The 16,607-nt window shown below is 39.7% G+C and overlaps 1 protein-coding gene across 2 annotated transcripts in view; it reads right to left on the bottom strand.

Annotated features, from left to right (window-relative positions):
- The window catches only part of wwp2 (WW domain containing E3 ubiquitin protein ligase 2), a 63,108-nt gene that overhangs the window by 19,439 nt on the left and 27,062 nt on the right, over positions 1–16,607 (bottom strand). For both annotated transcript variants that reach the window (XM_042411746.1, XM_042411747.1), the window contains exon 10: positions 6,001–6,175. In XM_042411746.1, coding sequence (XP_042267680.1) covers positions 6,001–6,175 — 175 coding nt within the window. The remainder of the gene's footprint in view (positions 1–6,000; positions 6,176–16,607) is intronic.

Here is a 16,607-nt window from a genome sequence, read left to right on the forward strand (position 1 = left end):
ATCTTTTTATTAATCTAGTGATAGCATTCAAATATTATTCACTGAGGGAGTCTGACTGACTTTTTAATACTTGTCTTTTATTATTATTTTTGACAAAAGCAGAACAGACTGAAGGACGACAGACAGGGTCTTCACACGTAAAGTCAAATGCTTCAATTGTAAATGGACTGTGTTTATATGGCACTTTTCTAGTCTTCTGATCACTCAAAGCACTTTACAACACCCACTCATTCATACACACATTCACACACACATTCATACACACATTCATACACCAAGGGCAGAGGCGGCCATGCAGGATCTGCTCACCTGCTCATCAGGAGCGATACAGCGCTTTACAACGTTTCTAATGCTCACACACACACACACACCAATGGCACAGTCGTCAGGAGCAATTTGGAGGTTAGTATACTGCCCAAGGACACTTGGACATGTGGACTAGAGGAGCCGGGGATTGAACCACTGACTCTCTGATTGGTGGACGACCCACTTGTCCCCACAGCCGCCCCGAACATGATGTAAAAGACAGCGAATGAAAAGAAAATGGGTCACATTGCAGTGTCAAGGTCCGTAGATATTTTATCTCCATGATTGTCCTGTTTTCTTCCGACTGTTTTTTTTTTTTTTTTTTTAAACACAATACTAAACTAAAGTCAACAGTATGCGTATAGTCTCCCATGAATCATGCAGTCTCACTTTGGGCCAATCGGTAACGAGTAAACAAATGGTGTCATCAGTGACTGTGGGTGAGTGCAATTAAGAAATGTCAGGATGACACAACGAGCTGAGATAAATTCATTTTTTGTGAAAATCCAACATGCTACATTTGACATTATAATTTTAGAAGACTTGTTGGCTTTAGCCTTTTAATTGCATTTATTAATAATAAGGAAAATACAGAATATTACTAGATTACTATTTGATCAATATATGAGGTTTTTTTCCTTTAAATAAGTTTGAAATAAGTGCTGTTCATTGTCCTTTCATGGAATAAACCACTTATAAAAGTGGAAACGTGAGCCCAGACAGGGATGTGTGTAAACACGAGTGAATGTGACATGCAGCCGCGTGGACGTGTGTGAGTCTTCTGTTCTGCGCTGCGAGTGATAAAACACAGGGCTGATTCAGGTGCTGCTGTTAGGGGTCCTTGTTCAGGCCATGATGGACAGAGAGTCAGAGAAGCAGAGTGGAGGAGGAGAAAGAAGGAGGCGATTGAGGGAAGGTGAAGGGAGGGGTGAAGGACTGATTTGAGGGTGGAGGGTGAGGAGTGGCGAAAACAGAAAAAAAAGAAAGAAAAAAGAGGGGAGAGGTTATCTGAAATGAGGCAAAATAAAAATAAAGATATTTTGGCTCGAAGCAATAGAGGGGGATTTTTGGAGAGGGAAGTGGAGACTGGGGGGATTTTGGAGAGGCGACAGAATGATGCAGGGTGGGAGGAGGTGAGGTGGGTGGGGTTGAAAGAAAGAATAGAGGTAAAGGAAAAGAACGCTGGTAGAGGTGAAGGAGAGGGGGGGGGGGAGAGAGAAGGGAGAGCCGGAAACTGCAGTTAATGACTCCGAGGCTGCTCTCTCTGGGGTTCCTAACGAGCTGCAATTACTGTGCAAACACACACACACACACACACACACACACACACACACACACACACACACACACACACACACACACACAACCATTGTGGGACAGCCAGAGAGTGTGTTTGCAAGAATCTTTGTGTAGTTTATGCATTAAAACTCTCAATACATGCACGCTCCCGTGCTTGTGTTTATGAGTTTGCACAGGCACAACTTTGCACAGTGTGTGTGTGTGTGTGTGTGTGTGTGTGAGTGTGAGTGTGTGCACTCGTTATAGCTCCATGGTCCATTTAAGAGGACGGCCAGCCTCTTGACCCTGTTTGGTTGTCATGTGCTACAGAAAAGAAATGTGGCACCTGACCTTGACATTACAGCCATGTGAACACATCAGCTAAACACACACATACACACACACACACACACACACACAGACACACACACAGAGGAGGAGCACATGATTCAACAGAGGGGACGTATACACAAACACACACACATCTGTAGCAACATAACACTCGCAGACACACACACACACACACACACACACACACACACACACACACAGATCATCCACAGTTAAAGAAACAGACTTATTCTGCTTTTGAAGAGAAGACTAGAAATAATGGTTCCAGGATTGCCCTACAAATGATTATTATACAAACAAATTATTTTTATAGTGCATACACACAGCAGTGAGCGTGTCAGTCGGGCAGTAGAACATGTGGCTGTGTTCACAGTTAAACTATGAGTCTGTTTGTGTGTGTTTCTTGTTCACACACACTGGGGCCATAAATAGTTGCTGCTATCAGCAGTGTGGGCATTCCAAGACGGAGCAGTGTACTATCAACATGGAGGGCAGACCTGCCTATTGGCTTTTCTCACACGCAGTGAGGGGGAGGAGAGGGGGAGGACAGGGGGAGGTAGAGGAGGAGGAAGGAAGGAGGCAAAATTTCCAGCCCACACCTAACCTGTGGACAGAGTGTGTGTGGTGTTGCCTTGGGTGATGAAATAACATGGATTAATCCTGACACTGCTTATAACTGTGCTTTTGTCTGTTCATTCGTACATCACATGAAATCTGACATCCCCTGAAATGTTTACATACAGAGTGTAACGTAGCTACGAGACTCTGATTGGTCTTATTCAGGTTAAGAACTTCTGATGCTTTGACATCGATGATAGGAATCATTCAGATTAAATATCATCCGTCACGTCCAACTGAACAATCACAGCTTTCTTCAAATAATTATTTTCATTATTAATTTATCTCTTTAAAGTGATCGTTTTGTCATCACGTTTTCTCAAAGTAGTCAAAAAAATGCCCTAAAATTTACAACCAATGTTACATTTAACAGCCTGGAACCAACAGTGCATGTTTAACAGTTTAACCTGATACATCACCTAAATGAATAATCTGTTATCAAAATTGTTGAAGATAAATTGATTAATTCAATTATTATTTGGGCATTTTGACAAATCCAATTGTAATCTTTGACAAACAGCCAGCATTAAACTGCGTTCATGATACTGTGCTAGTACGACCGGCAAGCCACACCTCAGAAATATTAAATACTCGGTACAGAACTACTTGAAGCAAAGTTACACGCAGCCTCGAATGCATTCATTAGGCAAAAGAGGAGAGAAAACCCTGCAGTAGGTGGGTTCAGGAGGAAAATCTCTGTACATAAATAAGAAGGCAGCCGATGATAATGTGACTTGTTGCAGAAGCCTGGCTGGTATATACAGTAAAGAATGAGTCTGGCAAAATTCAAAATATTCTTATTCGTTAACAAACCTCATAAAGACTCCAACCAATAACTGATCCTACTAAAAAGGTAAGAAAAAAAAAAACACAGCGATGAGCTACACTGTTGCACCGGGTGACGTGTTTATAAGTTTATTTTGACTCAATCCCACACACCCTGTTCCTGCTGCTGTAAACACACACTAGACCACCACATGTGGATTACTCCACCGCTGAAAATAGTCCCTGACAAATCCACTATTTCCTCCTGTTTGAGTAATGTTTCCTGAGAAATACACAGTCCACCTGCTTTAGGAGAATACGGAGTCTTTTTAAAAAAAAGTGAAAGTATATGTTTCGGACTCAATTTTAAAAATGTATGTCTTTCGTAGAATCCAGTGGGCTTGGAAAACAAAACAAAACGTTATTGGTTTTTTGGTTTTGGTTGGTAGTGGACAATAAATCAGTAAAAACTACCAGCTATTCATCTTGTTAACATGTTGAGGTGTTGACCTGTGGTTTCTCACAAGGAATTCATATTAAAACTTAAATTACACTTACTTTACTTTACTTAGCGTGTGATGTGTTTTGGACTCAAAAATAAACTTCTTTTAGAAAATGTTAAACTTTTGTCTGCATGTGGCTGCTGTGATCAGTTTGGAAACAGAGATAGAGATGAAGGAATGCAGGGTGTAATTGTATTTGGGTGTGAAATAGGCTGTGTGTGTGGGGAGGGTTTGAGGGATGGATGGATTGAAACAGTCACTGATAAAAAAAAAAATGGGTGAAGCTCATTTCACAGTTGACAAACACGGTGAAGGAATCTCATGAAAACACACAGAAACACAGTGAAATACACAAAGACAAACACGAGTGTAGACTGAGACACGAGCACACAAACAATTTCATAAAAACTAGCACGCACACACACAAACACACACACATAGAGGGTGGGGTGTTTTTATAGAAGCCTATAAGAGTTTTAAGGCTGGCTTTACTAATGGTCCGTTGAGAAAGCTCTGTTGTTTTAGTCCCATAAGTTTTTACTGTCTGGCTGCAGTCTGACCTTCACTGAGAGGACGGCGACTGTCAGAGAGACGAGTAAACCTCCACCGACTCCGCTGGAAAAATACTACAAACAAGGATCAAATGACTTATTTAATCCCGCCTATAGACAACGCTTTTAGACTGTTAGTCGCCGAATTTACTAAAAAAGTGTTTCGATTGTGTCCAATCCCTTGTTGCATTTGTGGCAATGACACGTGAACCTAATCAAAGATGCATTATGGAGCATTTTCATTAAAAGCATGTCACTGTGTTTTCAGTCTAACCAATGTCTAACAAAGAAGAACCAAGAAGTGACAAAACTGGAAAATATGCAGTTTATGAGCATCTTGAAAAATAAAAGTTATAATTTCACCTCAAAGGAAGACTTTTCCAAAACATACAATTTTTTTTGCCTTTTTTTTTCAATATTTCAGACAAGCAAGGGCGTAAATGTGAGTGTGGTCTAAGATTTATTAACATCTTCTTAAGAGGATTCAATAATTTACTGCCTTGTGCTGCTCTAAAGAAACCAGTGCCACCCAGTGTCGTGCTGTGGTCTGGGTCAATTCTCTGCCACACAAGATGCGTTTCTGGTAAGTTTGGAATAGACTGAAGAAGCACAGGGCGGTTAGCACGAGCGGTGATAGCCACCATGGCTAAACAGACAAAGTACGGCACAATTAGACACTAAACCTTCATTGAGAGAGAAATTAGAAAGAAAGAAATCGTCACAATATTTGATTGACAGGTGAAATCGTACAGCGCAGCAATGAGCCCTGAGCATAAAACAATGAAATGTTCTCAAAGGTTAATGTAGGATTGAAAGACTTCTGAAGACATCAGCTAACACATCTCTGTTAAAGTCTGGCTTTATTCCCAGTATCAATAACGCTTTCTGCTATAACCAACAATCAGCTAGCTAGATTAGAGTTACTGTTAACTATAGCAAGTTAGACACACTGACATACTGATCCACTATACGCTGCATGACACATCTGCTTAAAGTCCCAGTGAAACGAAGTTAAGAGCGTCTTTAGCTTTTGTGCTGTGAAGCGGAATATTTGGCCAGTGTACAGTTACAAGAGGGATATAAATCAAATCCTTCGCATTTGATTGGGCCACTAAAAAGTGGGCGGGGCTTACAGAGTTAAGCGCAATACAGAGCTGCAGAGAGGAACTGAGCTACAGAGACAAACTGTTGGCTCCACACACACACCGTCACCTGTTGTTAGATCAGGAGGAGGACGAGGGAGAGATGAACGAATTAGACCTCAGCATCTTCCTGTCTCTCTCCATATTGTTAGCTACTACCACTCACAAATGGTGAAATGTGGTTTTATATAACAGGTGTGGCTAGCTACTCGCCCAAAGTCACATTTGATTGGATGAACTTGGTTTCATCATGTCCATGTGGTTTAATGAGCTCATGTGTTGGTTGTTTAATCTACTCTATGAGGTTGTATGTTAAATGAAAGTGACATAGCTAGCTTTGAGGAGGAAAGAAAAAGGCAGAGGTGATATTTTCAGGGAGCCTATTTTGAAGTGAATTAAGTACTAATCCCTTGCTACCTTTGGCTCGGCAAGGTAAAACCAGAGTGCTGTGTTCATGTAAATGGAGCAGGTGAAGGCTTGGTGTACCTGGTAGAGGAAGCGCTGGCTGAACTGGTGCATGGCGCCCTGCAGCTGGCTGCGCTGGCTCTGCCACTGCTGATAGTTGCGAACAGACTCAGCCGTGGGCCTCTGCCATGTGGTGGTTCTGGTGTTGTGGTCCACGTAGTAGAACCTGCCCCGCTGGTCCACACGCTTCTCCCAGCTGAGAGAGGACAGAAAAGGGGGGGGTGTGAGATGCTTTATTTTCCTACAACATCTTTAATAAGCATGTGGAGAGTGGGTGGTTGTATAAAAAAGCTGCACTGGTGATAGTAACAGTGCTGATTTATAGAGACAAGGAAAAAGAAACATGTCAAGGAAAGAAAACAGTAAAAGGAGAGAGACAGAGAGTGGGAGGGAGGAAGAGGAAAAGTGAGAAGGGATAAAGGAGTAAAGATGTAAAGACCCTGGGGAGGAAGCAGGAAAGACGAGGGAGAAGGAGAACAAGAGGAGAGGAAGGAAATGACAGATTATGCTGCTATGATGGTAAAACTAATCTATTCCTAATAGAGTAATTTATTAAAGTTGTGGATCACTAAGGTGAGGAGAATGAAACAGATACCAACAGACATATAAAGTTAAGTCCCCTTCCATTTGAATTTAACATTTAATTTGAATACTTTTTGAGGCCTTAAATAGAATCATTTTGGATTTTTTGTACTTTCCAAAACTTGCACATAATCAGCGTCTTACAGTACTGTCAGCTTTCCAGGGTAGCAGAAAATCTGTTATTTTCACTGAGCGCTGCATTATCACAGATCTGACTCGGCCTCAGACATCATCAAACAGTTCATGCACATAAAACAATACCAGCCCTCAATTACAATGATGAAGGAAAACAATTAGAGACGCCAGCTTTCTGAGTGACAATAACCATGTGTTGCTGTGGTGTGCGTTTGTGTGTCAGTGCCTGCCAGTGGCATTACTTAGAGGTCTATGTATATCCTGTTCTTCCCCTGAGACGGGGGGTCTGGACGAAGACCGAGATATAGACGGTCCACAAAAGCAAAACACACACACATACACACACAAAGGATACACATGGTCACACATGAACACAGCTCCACACACACACATGCACACACAAGTTCCCCAGGCTCAGCAGGACTGACTGCTATTCTGCTGCTATTCTCACATGTCTGACTTAAGCGCAACAGAATTTGGTAGAGAAAACAGCACGGACTTCCGTATGCTAACAAAAACACGCAGTGCAGATACCAGAAGGCTTAAGAAAAGCACACACACACACACACACACACAGAGGAATAAATAGTCATGTAGTCCATGACAGCACTTCTACTGCAGCCATGATGTTAAAACTACATGGTTTTTTTAACCTTTTAAAACTAGTTTGAGTATCTCTGTGACCGTCTTCCTCTCTGGTTTGTTCAAGTTCTAGTCTGGTTTCCATTGCAGTCAGGATGAGAAACATCAGCAGCTACTGCAATAAATGTGTAACTTGTAAAATAAATTTTGCCCTACACCACTACAGTGAACTTTAATCACTCACAATCTTGAATAATCTAAATTCCCTGCCGTTACCAGTCTGGAACACACTTCTCAAAGCTCCATGATACTGGATTACATTTAGAACATGAGAGTTAATGACTGGTGTGAATCTGGATAATACACAGAAGTGCAAATACACTCACAAAAAAATCTAGTAGTTCTACTGTCACTTATACGCACACACACACTCTCAGTTTGACTGTGAAGCCATGGCTTTTCATTTGCTTGGTTCTCCCAGTACTCCAGGTCCTCTAAATAGACTCACTGTTGTTGCACTGAAACTATTAATGCAAACTCACACACATACATTCAGTGTGCAGAAGGAGAGCTGCATGAAAGATTTACGACAGTGAGGGGGGGTATTACAGTGAGAGTTTACATGCTCAGTCATTTTTTGCTTGCTAAATACATGTTTACTTTAAGTTCAAATCCTCAAGATTTTGATTATCTTTAAACAGATTCAGTTGATTCAAACAGACAACTCCCACACGAGAGACTCAGAAGATACTATACAGTTACTGTTAAAAGGAAGGGTTCACATTTTTCAAGTCTGTCTTAAAATGATTGTTAGGTTAACATATAAACATTGAAACAATTATTCCTCCTGTTCATACTGACCATAAAAAGATCCCTTCATAATGCACTTACAATGTAAGTGATGAGGGATAAAATCCAGTCCTTGTTTTGTTAAAAAATGCATTTAAAAGTTGATGTGAAGCTTATATGAGGCTTCAGCAGTCTGAGTTAGTCATATCAAGTGGATATCTGCCACATTTACAGTCTTTTTAGCATCAGATTCCCTCTTTGTGTTTCCTCCGACAGTGTTTCCCTGTTGAGCTGTGGTGGAAGTATAGTAACAAAAAGAGGGACTTTGGCACTAAAAAGACTGTAATGTTGAAAGATATCTATGAGATTTGACTCATTTGGATGGCTGAAGCTTCATATTAGCTTCAGATAAACTTTTAATGGAATGTTTGCACTAAATGAGGACGGTGGATTTTGTCCCCCATCACTTCCATTGTAAGCGCATTAGGAAGGGATATTTTAATAACCAGTATGAACAGGAGGAATAATTACAGCAAGAAACGCATGTTTCAATGATCATTTTTGGCTCCTGAATATTGTTTTAAGACAGACTTGCTTCACATTAAAAATGGTCAACTGGTGAATCACAGGGTGAATTTTACTTTGAAGGGATAACAGGAAATGTTATGAATTCATCACCAAGGTTAGCAGTATTTTGCTGGTGGTGTAATTTTTGCAAGAAACTATTGGAACAAGAAGCAAAAGCCAGAGTGAGCTGTTAAAGAGTAACTTCACTGCTGGATGGAAAGCAGTGTTTCACTGCACTCTCAGGTTCAAAGTTTCAAACTTTCATCTATGACCATAGCCAGCATCACTGATGCGTGTGGTTGGGTTGCACTGGTAACCACACCCAACAGTGATGTCACAGTGTCCTTGAGTACACCTGTACATCACCGCAGCAAGAAAGCTGTTTAAAGAAAACAAACAAACAAAAGAAAACATCAAGGTATTAAGTTGGTGTGTAACGTTAAATCAGTGGAGGTCAGCACAAACAAGATTTTCAGGGGGTGTTGAGTTACTCTTTAAACAAATACACAAGTTGCTCTTGTTCTTTGCATTTCTTACACGGTATCCACTCAAACTGTGTTTGCTACCGTCAGTGGTCCATACGACTTTTGTTTTAAAAAACTGACTGCGCAACATGCAAAGTTTTATAACTCTTTCTTTCTTTCTAACTTCTTTCTCACAGCATGGAAAGTGACTCTTCTGGCACAATTACTATTTCTCCTATTTGGCACTTGACTTAGAGAGAGTTTCAAATTATTTCACTCAGTGAGAAGCTGAGAAGTCTAAAATTTAAAAGACCCCAAAAACTACTTCTGACAACAAATTGAAACACAATGAATGATCATGTTCTTGATAGGTGTGTCTGTCTATATACGAAGTGTAAATGGTATTTCTGAGTTCTTAAATTCATGTCAGTGTACTGAAGGCTTTTTAACATATTGCTGACATATTTAGCATTGGTGTCTCCAGTGAGATCTGAACTCAATGAACCACCAGCTTTTTCACCCTCTCATTTCATAAAGTTTACTAGAATAGCTGATGTGAGAGTTGTAAAAATAACTAGAAAATCCATTTCCTGCGGAACATGCCTGTGAATGCTGACAGTTGAAATAAATTGCAAAGCATTGCTGAAAATGCAGAAATATGAAATTACTTTTGCTTGAAAAAGCTTAATTTTCCGATTAAGACATTTGGGATATGCCGATATTATTTGAGTTTTAGGAGCATTCTTTGGACATGTATACAGCACATTTGGAATATGCGTCTCAACTGGGGTTTTTACTACAGTTTGCGACACACGGCCTCTTGCCTGTTTACCCCTGCGCAGGCAGACAGAGAAGAGGAATGAGAGGAGAGTGGAGATCTGTTCAGGGCGGGCTGGAAAAACAGAGCGCGCCTTCTCCATGATGGGGATTAAGGGATTGGTTATTATCCTGACATGCAGCCATGGACTGATGGTGACGACTCTGTGTGATGCACCAAAAACACTCAGCAGAGTAGTAAACATCATGGGACAACCTAGGCACTGGATGTGCTTGTAACTATACATTTATAATATCAGTCATATCAATATCACTAATTAATATCAGGCAGCAGCTCACTAATGTTTTTCACCTTGCTAGTTTACTTCACTGCCTGCAGAGACCTTGTGATTCCTGTTCCCACTAGAGCAGAAGGAAACACTGAAAACCCTCTGCATGTAAACAGGGATATAAGTGGAATATTCATTTTCATTAGCCATGTAAACAGCTTAATAGGAATATTGTCTTTTTCGGAATAAGGGCAAAAACCGGAAAATTTTGTGCATGTAAATGTAGTCATTGATCATACTTTCTCTATTACTGATCCTGCTGTGGCACTGGAAAACTTTTCACAATCTTTTAATGTTATTGCTGACAGACATGCCCCTTATAAAAAACACAGAATAAAAAACAGATACAGTCCTTGGTTCTCCCCACAACTCTCCAATGCCATCCACAACAGAGACAAAGCCTGGTCCCAGGCTAGATCCAGTGGCAACCTTTAAGCAACAAAGAAACATCTGGACCAGTATGATTACGCTGAACCAAATTATCATCAGTGAGCTCTCTCTGCCTGTGATACTTCCACCAAATTTTGGAACACTGTAGCATTTCTTAAGAATTCATCACGGTCACATCGCCTACCACAAATAAAACAAGTATCAGTCATATTTCCAATAGCTCGTCCATGGTTGAAGCTTTTAATCACCATTTCCTCTCCTCTGGTCTTTTATTTAATAATATGTCTGCAGATTCAACTGTAGACAATTACCATAGCTGTCAAACAGAGGGAGTCCCCAACGCCTCAGCTTCTTCTGACTGCAAATTTTCATTTAGTTTGGTAAGTAGTGCAGATGTTCACAAAGCTCTGCTTTGGTTAAAAGCATGCAAAAACACTGGTGCAGACAATCTTGACCCATATCTTCTTCATCTAAGTGCCCCCTTAATCTGTCCACATTTAGCACATATTTTTTATTAAACCCTTTTAACAGGCATAATTCCTGCTTTGTGGAAAAGCTCCTTACTAGTATCCTTATACATAAGTGGTGATGTCTTTGATCTAAACAATTACCATCCAATGTCTAAACTTCCTTTCTTAGCAAAAATCCTAGAATCATCAATCAATTTACAACTATGCACTTTTAATGGGTCATTAAACTTACTACAGCCACAGGAGTCTGGTTTTCGCCAAGGTCACAGCACAATTACAGCTGCAGTTTCAGTCACTGATAACATTGTCTCCTCCCTGGATAAAAAAATAATTTTGTGCTGCTCTCTTCATTGACCTCTCAAAGCATTTGATCATAAAATCCTACTTCATAAACTACAGTGTATAGGTCTAGATGAAGCCACGCTTAATTGGTTCCTCTCTTATGTTACAGAGAGAACATAGACTGTTGTTGCTGATGGCTTTCAGTCAAGCCCTCTTACCATCAGAAATGGGTTGCCACAGGGGTCTATCCTTGGTCCATTGCTGTTTACACTATATATAAATACTGTAATTCAAACTAATCAATTCTTTAATGTCCATTTTTTTTGCAGATGAGACAATTATATATGCCCCGGACTCCACCCTGGTCAAGGCCCTGACTTGTCTTCAGTCTGTCTTTGATGCTTTCCAAATATCACTCCTTAATCACAGACTAGCTTTAAATGCAGAAAAGACCAAGTACATGGTATTCTCCACCTCCACCAGTGACTCTGACTATCCTGCCATTAAAACTTTAAATGGCGCCCATACTACTCTTGCTGAGTCATACAAATATTTAGGAATTTGGCTTTACAGCAGACTATCATTCAAGATTCATATTCAACATTTGACTCAAAAATTAAAAATCAAACTAGGCTTCTTGTATAGACTCAAAGGATGTCTGTCTTCTTTCAACTGTGAAACTATTGTGCAGTGAACATTCATGTCTGGAGACTATGGAGATATTACATTACATGCATTACACTTTATCACAAATGGCACAAATTTCATACTCAGTGTTCTCTGTATCACAAGGTTGGATGGACTTCCTTATAGACAAGAAGAAATAACCATCTAATGTTATTCATCTATAAAAATCATCTATATTCAAACTACCTCACAGCTTCTCTCATTTAAATCTAGTAACTGCAATTCACGATCCAGTAACTACTTAACCCTCATGTTAACACCGATGTTGGCAGAACTGGTCTGAGGTACTATGCACCTTTTAAATTGAATCAACTGTAAATTGCCCTCAAACTTACATTCCCTTTGGAAAAAAAGCTTTATTATCTTATCTGATATTTTTTTTATGATTCCTGTAACTGTTTTTATTAACCCCTTCTTTATTGTGTAGTTGTGGTGTTTCTTTGTGCTGATTGTGTTCATGTCTTATGAATATTTCTTGTTCTCAGGTCTCTCTTGAAAAAGGGATCTTAATCTCAATGAGACTGCCTGATTAAATAAAGATTAAATACAATTTTAAAAAAAGTCCTTTAAGAGCAAATTTAATACTTGAATGGTTTCTGCAGCTTAAAGTATGCAGAAGTAGCCAACTGAAAAACATACAGAAGAAGAATAAATGGTAAAGCACTGCTGAAAATGCAGACATCTGAAATGAGTGACTTATTTTGAAATTCCAGCCTTGTATGTGGCCCCCCGGTGAGCACCTGTTACCATCTGGGGGCTTTTATTTTGAAAAACAAGTCTCATCCTAAGCTTCCTGTTAAGATATAGTTACTGTCTGGGGCTTTTATTTTAAAAAACTAGGTGACTGTTATGGGCTTTATTTTGAAAAACAAGCCTCATCCTGTTAGCTGTTAGTTTCCTGTTATAAGGTTAATTACTATCTTGGGCTTTTATTTTGAAAATCGGAACTGACGCTCTGTGTGTGTGTGTGTGTGTGTGTGTGTGTGTGTGAAGTGCGTAAAGTAGGTAGTGTGTAAAGTGTGTGTGTGTGTGTGCATGACGTAATGTTCTAAAAAATAGCTTCACTGCACAGAACCCACGTTGCGATGATGACAGGGCCCCTGTGCAGAATGTTCAAATTTTTAAATTTCTGAACATTCATTACCTTGCGAGGCAGCTGTATTCACAAGATCACAACATCACGAGATCACACAAGAATCCATCTTTTTAGGCTTTAAGTTACGTGCTTTAAGTTACGTGTCCGAACCACCGGTGGTTCGGACACAAACACGTAAACTGAACCACCGGTGGTTCGGACACAAGCACCTCAGCATTACAAATCCAGCTGCCTCGCAGGGTAAGACGGTGATAGTCGGTGATGGACAGATGGTTCATCCAATCACCTGCCATGTATTTTTTGAAAGTGCCTGCCCTTTTCCAAACAGTTTCCATGGACGACTTCTCAGATGGTTCTGTGTAACAAACCATCCGGCCCATCAGGTTAGAATATTCAGTCTGTTGACTTACATATTAAAAAAAAAAAAAAAAAAAAGTTGAAAAAAGCTTAATATTTTTTTATTAATTATTATTATTATTATTATTATTATTATTATTAGTAGTAGTAGTAGTAGTAGTAGTAGTAGTAGTAGTAGTAGTAGTATTTTTATTATTATTAAAGAGTATAAAAGGTAGACAGAAGAAAAGTCATAGCATAAATGTTCTTAAAGAGCTGAACATTTTGATATTTGAATGCTTTCTGTTGTTGAAGTAGTTTGCAATTGAGAAAATGTACAGAAGAAAAAGAATAAAGATTTGAAGAACAAAAGTGTGAACGCTTCAGCGTTCACACTAATGATACTTTGTTGACTTGAAGGGAAAATCTATCGTCTCTTGTGGTCAGCTACACAACAGCACCCCAGGAGCTGGTAGGTTTAAATATCTTGCTCAAGGACACTTCAGCAGCGTGGATGATTGCAAACACAGGGAGTTATTTGGTTGAGGGTTAGTCTCTCCGACCACTATGCCTCTGAGCCTCCTTTAAAAGGCAGGAAAAACACTGTTCCCTCTCTGATATTAGCACTAGCTAGTTATTTACTGGAGCCAGGGAAAAATCCCAAAGCCCACAGCAGCCTGTCTGACAGTCTCTACTTAGTTCTGCTATCTGACTTTAACTCTTTGCATCAGTCATGTCATTAACAATCTACTCCATGTATTTCTTGGAACTAGAAGTGAACGGTCTCCTAACCATGAACTGTCCAGATCAGGGGTTTACTTTATTGGTCTTCTTTAGGATAGTCCAGTCATTATTCATGAACATGCTGGGTGACAGCAAAGCTCGGAGCTTGCTTTGCTCTGTTTCTATCCTTTTCTATTTTGACTGAGATCAAAGTATTGTAACTGATTTAATTCTAGAGGATTTTTCCCTATGTTTCATTCACAAGTCTGTGCTACTTCAGTTTAGTTGACTATTTATTTTCTGAGATTCAACTACTGAAAGGACACAAATTTACTTTTTACGGCTTGTAGTAAAGCTGAAAATTGGAACAACACAGTTCTCAATATTTAAGTCAGTCATGTCAACATTAACTTCACCATGATTCAGATTTTAAATTGTAATGAATTGTACTTCTACTTTAGATTTGTATGTATAACTATTACTGTGATAGAGACTATGTAATGGTGTTGTATGTAAATGAATGTTTTTAGCATCTGGTGATTGTTCTGTGTGTACCTGCCCAGGGAGCGCAGAGGGAAATGAGCTAATAGCTAAATCTGGCATAAATCATCTCTTCTCTTCTCATTTTGAGATTAATGTTTTTTGTGCATGGTCCTTGTTTAATAAAGAGAAAGAAAAGAAGAAAAGAAAGTTGCAAAAACAGAAACAAATCCATGCCTACAGATGCCTGTAGCAGCTCAAAAACATCATGCTGATCAGTTAGTTATGGGACAAATAATCAATACGGAAATGTGTTAGAAATAAATTCAATTGTTTTACCCCAAAAATCTATTTTGAGAAAAAAAGGATACTCTCAGGAGGTTGCCTGGCACAGGACAGACTGAATTATACCAAAGTCTTACGTAGGATCTCTTGTGCTGGAACAATTATATGTATATGGGGCTGATTGAGCATCTCAGTCTCAGTATTAAATGAAAAGTCTAGATCGCCCAGGCAGATGGCCTCATGAAAACACTCTCTCATAGGGAGCCACCAGCAACTGGAAAGAATGGGAGAGACTGTAGTCCTGATAGACAAGACATTGATTACAGTTTTGATGAAGTTGTAAATCAGCATCAGCTCTTTTCTTTTGACTGTCAATTTGGCATTAGCAAATGTAACTGCTACATTTTGGTTTGGTTCAGCTGTCCCCACTCTATGCTGAGATTTCTTTATAACCATAACTCTTTAAAAATGAATAGAAGATATAACCATTTTCCATTTTGAAATGAAATATAGAATATAAACACACAAAGTTGCTTTCCAGGCTAATTACTATTGTTTCACTTTGTCCAAATAACTTTTTCTAAAAACATGAAACAGGATTTCGACATTGTGGTTGACAGACATCATGCAATGCTGACAAATATGGCTTCATGTAAACACAGCATCAGTTTTAATTAAAGAGGCCCTGCTACATCTAGACTAAAAGGAAGTGTGTTATGACATTTTGCAACTTAAAAACCAAATGGGTTGAGCTTGTGATGCATCACTTGTTACAAGCTCCGCAGTGTATTTGATAAAGAACAGTGTGACTCAGAAGCTTCGGATGGCTTTCATTATTTCAGCTTCCAAACCTAGATTGCCTAACTCTCCCCCACTCTGCACCCCAACCTCTAAACAGTTCCTGGTGTGTACATCTGGAGCACTAGCCCGGCATTAGCTTGCTAATTGATCCTCTGAAGGGCCACGGCGGCCAGCAGCCAACACAGTGGTGGATGGAAGTACATGTGGCGCTAAGAAAGGACTTTTGTTCTCCGGGCCCCCACACTCTCCTTCCTTGTATGGAAAAACTGAGATGGGGGGTGTGGAGATTTGGGGAGAAGCGGGGGGAGTGACCTTTTCCAAAAAACAGCCTCTCTTTCTCTCTGTCACCCAGTCACACGCTCTGTGAAAATCAATAAATAATCATTGCAAATAAAAACGTCAAAAAAGGGCTGGACTGTGTGTACACCATTATGAGAGCAGAGTACCGAGCCAGAGAGGGAGAAAACTGCGCTCCCATTATGATGGCTTAGCACACAAACACTACAATCAAACTGGGTGATTTAGAAGCAATTAAAATGGAGAATTTCATTTATGTAGTTATGCCTGAGAACATAAAACGCATTCCCAAAACAAATAAACAAGAACAAAAAACCCTTGGTCTGACAGCTGACGAGACTGAACCTAAATCTGAACATCAGCATTCCTCTAGACACATGAACAAATGTAGAAGGTGTATATAGATCTGTATGCATGTTTGTACATACTGTATATTCTTGACTCTTAATGAACAGCTTGAGATACACACTTTATCTGACATCTGCTAGTGTTTCTGTTCAGCTGTCTCAAGTTGAGTACTTGTTTTACTTGATGTACGTTTTCATTCCTTTTTTTT

The sequence above is a fragment of the Thunnus maccoyii genome, chromosome 5 (genome assembly GCF_910596095.1).
Source record: "Thunnus maccoyii chromosome 5, fThuMac1.1, whole genome shotgun sequence".
In the NCBI taxonomy this organism is placed as follows: domain Eukaryota; kingdom Metazoa; phylum Chordata; class Actinopteri; order Scombriformes; family Scombridae; genus Thunnus; species Thunnus maccoyii.